The sequence below is a fragment of the Coregonus lavaretus genome (genome assembly GCF_964263955.1).
Source record: "Coregonus lavaretus genome assembly, chromosome: 5".
Lineage (NCBI taxonomy): Eukaryota > Metazoa > Chordata > Actinopteri > Salmoniformes > Salmonidae > Coregonus > Coregonus lavaretus.
The window spans coordinates 37782017-37791923 of NC_139992.1; the positions used below are offsets into that span (position 1 = coordinate 37782017).

Consider the following 9907-nt stretch of genomic DNA (forward strand, 5'->3'; position numbering starts at 1 on the left):
GCTAGCTGGGATGTGTACACATAGCCTGTAGGCTACAAGCTACTGCAGATGTTTTGCACAATAACTGATATCGAGAAAATAGACATCAGAATAGTTTAAACCCAAAATATTATATTACACCACGGAGAAAGTGGTGGTGGTGTCAGTATACGGCGATATCTCTATGTGTAATTATGATTATGATATATTTATTGCGCGCGCGTCATCGGGCGTGGTTGGCTGCCAGCGGCGGTAGTCTGGAGGCAGGATCTGATGGATGCGGAGTGACAGATCAGGGTTAGCCGCCAGGGGAGTCCATTTTCCTCCACAGTCCTCCCGGAGACGCCCAGCTCACCTCGGTGCTCCACGGAGCGGACAGAGAGAGCCAGCCAGAGCTGCGCCTCTCTTCTTTATCTTCTCTCAGCTTGCAGCTGTGTCACAAACACACAGCAGCACACAGCAGCAGCACCGCACAGCCTGTGAGACTCAGCCCGACCCAACCACAGCCAGTGCAGCCTGCTCGGCTCACAAGGGAAAGTCCGGTGATCTGCTGTTTATGGAGATGAGATGCATGTGACCATGTTGTCGCTGTAAAATGAGTTTGCTAGCGGCATGTGGTTCCATGGGGACCTTGCAGGGATATATCGTTCGGTAAGGCATGACACTTTCTACTTGACAAAATACATCTCACAGGAGGAGGTGGCGGCTGGCTTGCACAGAACAACAGCGCTGAATTTGGAAATGAGCTAAAAGTTTGCAAACCTTAAAAGATGTTTGGGATCTACGTTGAGTGTTTAAGTTTAGTGTGATTTTTGTCATTATGGGTGTTGACTGAACGGGAGCTTATTCTCTTCACCGAGGATATCTCTCAGTCTGTGCTATGATCTGGACCATGCGGACTCTGATGCTGAGGACGCTGTGTGTGTTGTTGGGGAATGCACATGTGTTATCTCTCAGAAATAATGGCGACATAGGAACTAGAGAAACAGCGGGGGGTTATTATGGCCTTAACGCCACAGCAACACACAGGACCGCTCACACAGCCATCCGAGAGGGTCCCCATAACACAGCTTATGACAGCACTCGCTCCGGGGGACACGCTACAGGTACGTCCTACTCCAAACAGACTCTTCAAACATGGATGGAACATATTCATTCTACTTCTGTGAGAAGGACGCGTGTAATTGCAGATGAAACAAAACATAGACATGTAGGATTAAAGCAACACCACTCAAACAGAACACTGACGCTGGGGTATTCCTCCGCGACCCCGCACAGGGATCTGACGCGCCGCCACAAGAGGAGAAAGTTGAATAGTGAGATTGGCGCGGCCGCTGCCATGGGGACGGCAGGTGGATACAATACCACTAAGCCCACAGCAATGGGGCAGCAGCACGGGGGACTACTGGACAGTGACAGACGCAAGAGAGGCACAAAAGACGAGCAGAAGAAGGCGTTTAAGAGGGAGAGGGGGAGAAAAGTGTTGAACAAAAGCTCAATGGCTTTATCTCAGGCGCAGAGCTCAGTGGACGGGCTGGGCCCCCCTCTATCTCCATGGGAACCAATACCCAAACCCCTAGCTCTCACCTCTACCGACCTCCCGCTCGACTTCTTCACCAGGAAAAACGAGATGTTTACTTACCGGGAGGAAAACCCGTGGGATGCCACTCCAATGACCCCTCCCAACACAGCAGATTTTGGAAGCGAAATCAGAAACCCCTTTTACCCTGTGACAAGTGAAACATTTGGAGCTTATGCTATTACAGGCGTTTCTGCTATCATTTTCCTCGTGGGGATAGCAGGGAACATAGCCATACTGTGCATCGTGTGTCAGAACTACTATATGAAGAGCATCTCCAACTCTCTCATAGCTAACCTGGCCATCTGGGATTTTGTAGTCGTCTTCTTTTGTCTGCCCCTCGTCATTTTCCATGAATTGACTAAGTCCTGGCTACTGGGAGAATTCACGTGTAAAATCGTGCCATATCTGGAGGTATTCTATTATGTTCTATTATATTTTATTATATTCTACTACAGATTTTCTCCTCATATTGGTGGAAGATGGGGCATGGGGAATCTGAACATTTCTCTTTGCATAGGCACAATTTCAAATAGTATTGCATTGTGTATTACACATTTATAATACAGTATTGTCATATTCAGGACAAGTTGTGATAGAAAACCCTATCACAGTGAACAAGACACTAATCCATTTCACCCTAACATGGGATTAGCCCTCATCTGCACAATAATAAACAAGACGAGTTCCCACCAAGCTCAGATGTTACCTCAACTGATTATGACACCCAGTGTGACACTGCTACATACACCTGCTGGAGAGAAGTGGCCTTCCTCCCTCCACCCTCCCCTCATGACACCCACACACTAAATCCTTCCCTCTATCTCTCCCTCTTTTTCTCCCACTTCTGTGTGTGTGTCTCTGTCTCTGTCTCTGTCTCTGTCTGTCTCTCTCTCTCTCTCTCTCTCTCTCTCTCTCTCTCTCTCTCTCTCTCTCTCTCTCTCTCTCTCTCTCTCTCTCTCTCTCTCTCTCTCTCTCTCTCTCTCTCTCTCTCTCTCTCTCTCACACACACACACACTACTCTGTATCTATCTACTATGATATCTCTGTCTTTCTCACCTACACATACAAAGGGCCTAAGTAAGTCACAAACTCCACACCCAGTTTATAGCCATCTCACTTTACCCTGGCTGGAGCAGTCATGCCTTTCCTTTGTAAGGCCATTGGGTTAAACCCAGTTTCGTATTCCCACAACTCCTAATCTCATTGTACAGTGTAGTGGTGAAACTGGAGGAGGATGTTGGGTTGCTGCTGCAGAGAAACCTGAGTTCTGAGTAGAGCACCAGGTGTAGGGTGAGGAGAGCTTGAAGAAGGTGTCAGTAGACCGTCTGGCTAGTGTGTGTGTGTGTGTGTGTGTGTGTGTGTGTGTGTGTGTGTGTGTGTGTGTGTGTGTGTGTGTGTGTGTGTGTGTGTGTGTGTGTGTGTGTGTGTGTGTGTGTGTGTGTGTGTGTGTGTGTGTGTGTGTGGAGGTTGGAGTCTGTGCGTGCAGGCCCGTTTGTGAATTTTAGGCATGCATGCCCATGAGTCCCTGCATGCATCAGTGCATGCATGTGTGTCGTCCGGCCATGCCTGTGCATGTATGTGTCTGTGCGTGTCCTCAGCCCTGTGTGTCCTCAGCCCTGTGTGTCCTCAGCCCAGTGAGCTGATCCACTGTGACTGTATGTGGGTTAAGTGGGGAGTAAAGTCGCTCCGTGGGCAGGATGTGTGAGAGAACACTCCACTCGGAGGAGAGGAAGCCTCGGGCTGCATTGCCCACTGACTCATGACACACACCCACACACGTGTGTGCAGACACAATCAGACAGACTCACAGACGAAGACACGTATGCACATACATGACCACACAGACGCGCACTCATACACATGCATAAACCCATATTCCAATCCCCAGAGCCCAGACAGTAGATATGAGCCCAGCTACAATGGTGATGATAATGCATTAGATACAGACAGCTAGGAGAGGAGGCATGGACAGTACCTCTGAAACTGATGGGAGGACCTCTCTGTGTTGCGTGTACTGAATGTGTGTGCATGGCTTCTGTAGCCTGCTCATGTGGTGTGCGTGAGTATGTGTATGGAATCAAGTCTCCAGGGATGTGCAGAGCTCTAAGGAGAGAGGCTGAGTGGAAGAGGCCCTTATGGGTCATGAGTGCTGTTATGTGAATCACGTCCATGGCTAATGTCTGTAGCGTAGGCTATATCAACAGCCGCAGCCAGTAGTGAATAGTAAAGATATTTTGCTTCGATAAGTTCAGTGAGAACAGTGAGGCTCAGAGAGGCATAGAGTGGTTCTCTCCAGCAGCTTTGTCCATTCTCAGACAGAGAGATACTGGGAGGCTGAGGTGCTGCTGTCTGCCGTGAGATAAACTCATCCCAGTCTGCTGCAGGGAATAGACATTCTACTGGGAGCCATTCAGGTCAGAGGTGGAGGACTGCATTGTGCTGGGATTGGTGTTAATAGCTAGACATTCATCACCCGGACACCCATGTACGTGGGTGCGCACATGCACAGGCTCAATCTCTCTCACTTATGGACACACATGCATAGAATCTCAAACACACACTAAATCTCACACACACCTAGACACTCTACCTTTCTTCTCTCTCTCTCTCTCTCTCTCTCTCTCTCTCTCTCTCTCTCTCTCTCTCTCTCTCTCTCTCTCTCTCTCTCTCTCTCTCTCTCTCTCTCTCTCTCTCTCTCTCTCTCTCTCTCTCTCTCTCACACACACACACACACACAAATACATGCTCACCTACACACGCAGAAACTCTCTCTCACACACACACACACGGTAGCAGGGCGTGCTGAGATTCCAGATGGGTGGGATGGCCTGCCCTCCACTGATCGTTACCCACGGCGATCCTCTCTCTGCACGTGCTCACTGTGATTAGGGGAAGGACTCTCACACACACATACACACACACACTCCCACATACACACCACACACTCCCACATACACGTATACACTTCTTCCAACACACACACACACACACCACTCCGCCCAAGTGCAGATTGTCTGCCCCTCTATTACTCATTACTCATGCGGTCTGATGGGCACATACATTATGTTAATTGGAATATACTGTATGTTAATGATTCAGTGTATATAATTAGTGTTTGTAAATAATGGAGGATGGGTGATACTTATCCCATTCAGGCTCTTTGTTAGCTAGAGGATGAGAAGATGTTTAGTTTGCTGAGAGATAGACCACATAGATACATAACAACATCACAACCCTGAGAGAATTAAACTAAATTAACAAAATTACTCATTATAGAAGCAGAAATCAAATATAGACTTATTTATAACTGTGTGAATCATGCGTTGGCATGGCCAGTGTAGAATAGAATAGAACTGTATTGTCCACTTGAAAATAGACATTTACCATGAGCTTCATCTCAACAGTAACCTAGGATAACCATATCACACATAGAGCTAAAACAGTGAACATTAAATCAGTGTTACAGTTCAGAGGCTACGTCATGGAGTCTTAAGAGTAATAACTCCAGGTGCTCAGGTCCAGATTGACCCTGTCTGCCAGCCTGTCTCTGTGATGATCCATTCCCTGACTGTACAGAGAGACTGATGATCCCCGTGGCAGAGTGGCAGCCAGGGCCTAGGCTTCTTCTGTTGGAGTTATGGTCTGGGGAAGGAGGGAGAGAGGGAGGGAGAGAGGGAGGGTCAGACGCAGTCAGCCTGTAACAGTCAGCTTATTCATACGCTCAGTGTGTGTGTGTGTGTTTCTGTGTCTGTATGTGTATATGTGTGTGTGTGTGCATTCGTGAGTATTACCCCATTTATCAATAGATAAGAGTCATTACCATGACAGACACTCAGGATCCAACATGGCCGCCCGCCTAGGGTCCCCCAGTCACTCAGACGCCATTAAACTCCAATTAATTAGTTGGGTTTTGAAGGCAACTGCTCAGAGGAGCTTACTCAGGGAATTATTAAACCAGCAACAGGGGAAATATCTCTATTACCTGCTGTACAATACAAGTAACTGAGACAGAGACAATGGTGCTGTACAGACTGCCATCAGCATGGCCACATATAAGGCAGACATGACAGGGGTCAGGTACACAGAGAAGGGATCTGCCAAATTGGCCCGTTAATCATTATGAAGCTGTCAGGCTGTTGCATGAATAATTAGCCTAGCGATAGGAATAATCTCGCACACACAAACACACACACAGCTTTCAGTTAAGCAGCATTAGCACCACACTAGCTCCAGCACCATGGCCATTGGCCCATGCACATATCTTTGATCTACATATCTGTACAAAGCTGGGCTTGTCCTAGTCTGCCCCCTCGCTCTCTCCTGCTCTGTGAGATCTGATCAAAGAATTCACCCGGTCTGTGTGTCAGTGTTTAGTTTGACTTGTCTTGAGCCCAGTGTTCAGGCTATGAAATATTCACCATGTAGGCACCTGTCTGAGTGTACAAAGCAGAGTAGGGCTCGAAGACAGTAACCTGGCACACAGAGGCGATGGTGCATGGTTGGCCAGGATGCAGGAAGCCCTCTCTAGCTGTAATTAAAGCAACCAATCACACTGTACGACCAGCACAGGCTGAAGGTCATCAATAGTCACCATGGAAGAGGGATCTTGTTTACAAGATATGAACCAAGTTTTTGGTTAAATCAATTTTTCACCAATTCGTTTTTTTGGCCAGTTTTACTGTTTCAATATTAAAATGAAAAAAATAACGTTATGCTCCTTTGAAGTATACAGGAGTAAATACCAGGTGCAAGGTATCAAAATGTCTTATAAAAGGATTAGAAATACCTGCACACTGTCATACACCTCTTTGAAGTCTACAGGAGCATACTGTACAATAGCATGCAGGTCTCTCTAATGGCTGACCCAGGATTGTTCTCTTTAGGCTCTACTTCATTAGAACAGGAGCAGCTTTGGCAGAGATCCATAGTGCATGTGTGGTTCTCCTCTCTATCTCTATCTATCTCTATCTCTGCAGGATGTTGCTGTTTCGAAGGCTGTAGCCTCTGTGGCCTCCCAGGGATGTCTGGGAAACACTAGTCTAATGAACCGATAGAGAGAAGAAGAGAGGAAGAGAGAGGGGAGAGGGAGTGGGGAAGGAGAGCGAGAGAGGAGGGAGAGCAAGAGAGAGAGTGCATGAGAGAGGGTAGAGAGAGAAAGAGAGAGATGGGAGAAGGAGAGAGAGGAAATGAGAAGACTGAGTGAGTGAGAGAGAGAGAAATCGCCACAGCTTTACTGTTCATGTAGTAAACTGCAGCAGCAGTAATCACAGAGCAGGACCATACAGACTACAGCAGCTGGGTCTGGGTCTGGCTACAGTTAGTTTTCCCTGTAGTAACTGCAGTCAAAGTGATTCCAGCTGGAGAGGAATGTGTTCCAGGTTCCTTGCTGTGCCTTAGTCTTTCAGACTCTAACCAATGCAGAGCAGAGACTTGGTTCTGAATGATGTGTTTTCTAAGCTTTGAGAGGCTTAGAATTTGGCATCTTTTTCAGTTTAATTCATTCTTTCAATTCAAGGAATGACTCTGTACAATCCTCTGTCAGATTTCTAAGAATTGTGTTGTCATTTTTGTGAAAGTAAAACTAAAAAGATCTATTTGGTGTGTACTGTCAGATGACTCAACATTCTGATAAACCATTTGTCTTTGTGATAAACCATTTGATAAACCATTAACCATTTCTCCATGTATTTGTCCCCAGGTGGCATCTCTAGGTGTGACCACCTTCACCCTGTGCGCTCTGTGCATTGACCGGTTCCGTGCGGCCACCAACGTCCAGATGTACTATGAGATGATTGAGAACTGCACCTCCACTACAGCCAAGCTCGCCGTCATCTGGATCGGAGCGCTCCTGTTGGCTCTCCCTGAGCTCCTGATCCGCCAGCTGGTCACAGAGGACCCCGCCCTCCCGGATGACCCCCCAACGGAGCGCTGCGTGGTGCGCATCTCGACGTCGCTCCCGGATACGCTCTACGTCCTGGGTCTAACCTACGAGGGCGCGCGGCTCTGGTGGTGCTTCGGCTGTTACTTCTGCCTCCCTACGCTCTTCACCATCGGCTGTTCCCTCGTCACCGCCCGCAAGATCCGCCGCGCCGAGCAGGCCTCCGTCCGCGGCAACAAGAAGCAGATACGCCTAGAAAGCCAGATGAACTGTACCGTTGTGGCGCTCGCCATCGTCTACGGCGCCTGCGTGGTCCCGGAGAACATCTGTAACATCGTATCGGCATACATGGCGGCGGGCGTGCCGGAGAGGACCATGGCGGTCTTACACCTCCTGTCACAGCTGTTGTTGTTCTGCCGGGCGGCAGTGACGCCCGTGTTGCTCCTATTGTTATGTCGCCCGCTAGGCAGGGCCTTTCTGGACTGTTGTTGTTGCTGCTGCTGTAACCATACCCACTCCTCAGGCACGGCTAGTGATGATAATGAACATGAGTGTACCACAGAGCTGGAGCTGTCGCCCTTCAGCACCATACGCAGAGAGCTCAGCAACTACACTCCCGCAGGGTCCAACTGTTAAAACCACACAACTACTGTTAAAGGTCCAGTGCAGTAAAAAATTGTTTTATGTTCAGTGTATATTTCCACACTATGAGGTTGGAATAATACTTTGAATTGTGAAAATTATGATAATGCCCCTTTAGTGTAAGTTTGATAAGACCGCCTGAAATTTCAGCCTGTTTTGGTGGGAGTTTTGGCCTGCCTGGTGACATCATCAGGCAGTAAATTAGTTAATAGACCAATAAGAAAGAGAGTTACAAACTTCTCTGCCAAAAACAGCTAGTTTTCAATTTTCCCCTCCCCAGTCAGACCACTCCCAGACAATCCTAGGAAAAGTGTTACCCAGAAATTATTTGATATTGAGATAAAAACAGCTGCATTGGACCTTTAATGACTACATAACTACACACCTGCAGAGTGACTATACAAACATACTAGTACACAGAACTGTCCAACATCACACCTGCAGAGTCAAACACCTTTACAACTACAGAAATATAAAACATTTCACAAGCAGGATCAAACTGCTTGGATTACATACCTGTACACCTACAGTACAAAACTACAGGAGCCCAAAAAAAGTAATAAATAAACTACACAATTAGCTACACAACTGACAAACTGGGCACTAGGGCCACACAACTACTCTACAGTATACGATTACACTATTACACAACTACTGTATATATAACTACACACTATCAGGGAAAAAGTGCCAGGACTACACACTATACATCCGCAGGGAGCAAGTAACATCTAAACAGCCATACTGCCGAGACAACTGCACAACAACACCAATACACCTACTGTGCTCAAACCCAGTACACAAACCCAGTGGTCTGAACTGGGACCAGACATGAATGGACAAAGCCAGACACTCGAGACCACACTATACTGGACTGTGTTGAGCTGAAATGGACTCAGTGGAGTGGACTAGGCATAGCTGGGCTGGACTTGGCTGGGCTAGAGTGGACTCCGAATACTTGACTGGAGTGGACTGGGCTGGACCGGACAAACTCACGTCACACCTCACTCAAACTCTGCACTCACAATTCAGTTCACACACGCCTTACTCACATACTAGACTGTACATACTGTATACTACACACTCTATCACTCTAGTGAAGGAAAGATATATAGAGAAGGAATGAAGGAAGGATATGGAGGAGGGATATGAGGATATTACAAGCATATTGTAATTGTTTTATTTTAATGCGCATTAATATTACTGTAAACGTCGTAGTTGATTTCTGCATACAACTCTGCACTGCCAAACACCTTTCTTCTCTTTCATTCTCTGTCGTGCCCTTCTGTTAGTGTCACAGTCAGGGCCTCTGTCTTTTTTCTGACAGTAACTTATTATAAATGGCCGAGTGTAGTGTTGTGATTCAAACTCTTGATGAAGTCAGTGATTCTTGTAAACTGTTTTATTGAACTTTGTGAGTATCTTGTTCACTCTGTCTGTATTTGATACCAGAAGATGTAAGCACACACAGTCATCAGTCTAGTTTCTGGTTTCTAAATAGCTTTTTATATAGCCAACAAAAACGGTCCCTTTGATTAAAAAAACTTGATCTTGACTGCAGAACTGCAGTGCTGTACATAAATTGTTTTGAGTGTATGACGTTCTTTGTATTCCTGACCTGAAAATATCATTCTTTATTATAATTAGTATTCACAATGTTTTTCCCATACACCCAGATACAAATGCACCGTGGGTGTGTGACACCACAGATGCTTCCATATTCATCATCTATTGGTTACACAGACAGAGCAGAACATACAGTTGAAGTCAGAAGTTTACAGACACTTAGGTTGGTCATTAAAACTCGTTTTTCAACCACTCCAAAC

At 46.8% G+C, this 9907-nt stretch overlaps 1 protein-coding gene across 3 annotated transcripts; it reads left to right on the forward strand.

The window, feature by feature from the left end:
- Positions 1 to 233: 233 nt before the first annotated feature.
- On the forward strand, positions 234 to 9679 carry LOC311129960 (prosaposin receptor GPR37-like). Of its 3 annotated transcripts, XR_014613326.1 has the most exons (3): positions 234 to 630; positions 7260 to 8172; positions 8215 to 9657. XR_014613326.1 is itself a non-coding variant. In XM_084162531.1 (2 exons), exons 1-2 carry the CDS (start codon positions 592 to 594, stop codon positions 8073 to 8075), a joined length of 855 nt encoding a protein of 284 aa, XP_084018657.1. In that variant the 5' UTR covers positions 234 to 591; the 3' UTR covers positions 8076 to 9670. The 3 variants fall into 3 exon arrangements, 2 of the variants coding, with proteins under 2 accessions (XP_084018657.1, XP_084018656.1); XM_084162531.1 differs by having other exon boundaries at positions 7260 to 9670; XM_084162530.1 differs by having other exon boundaries at positions 402 to 1972; positions 7260 to 9679.
- Positions 9680 to 9907: the final 228 nt, after the last annotated feature.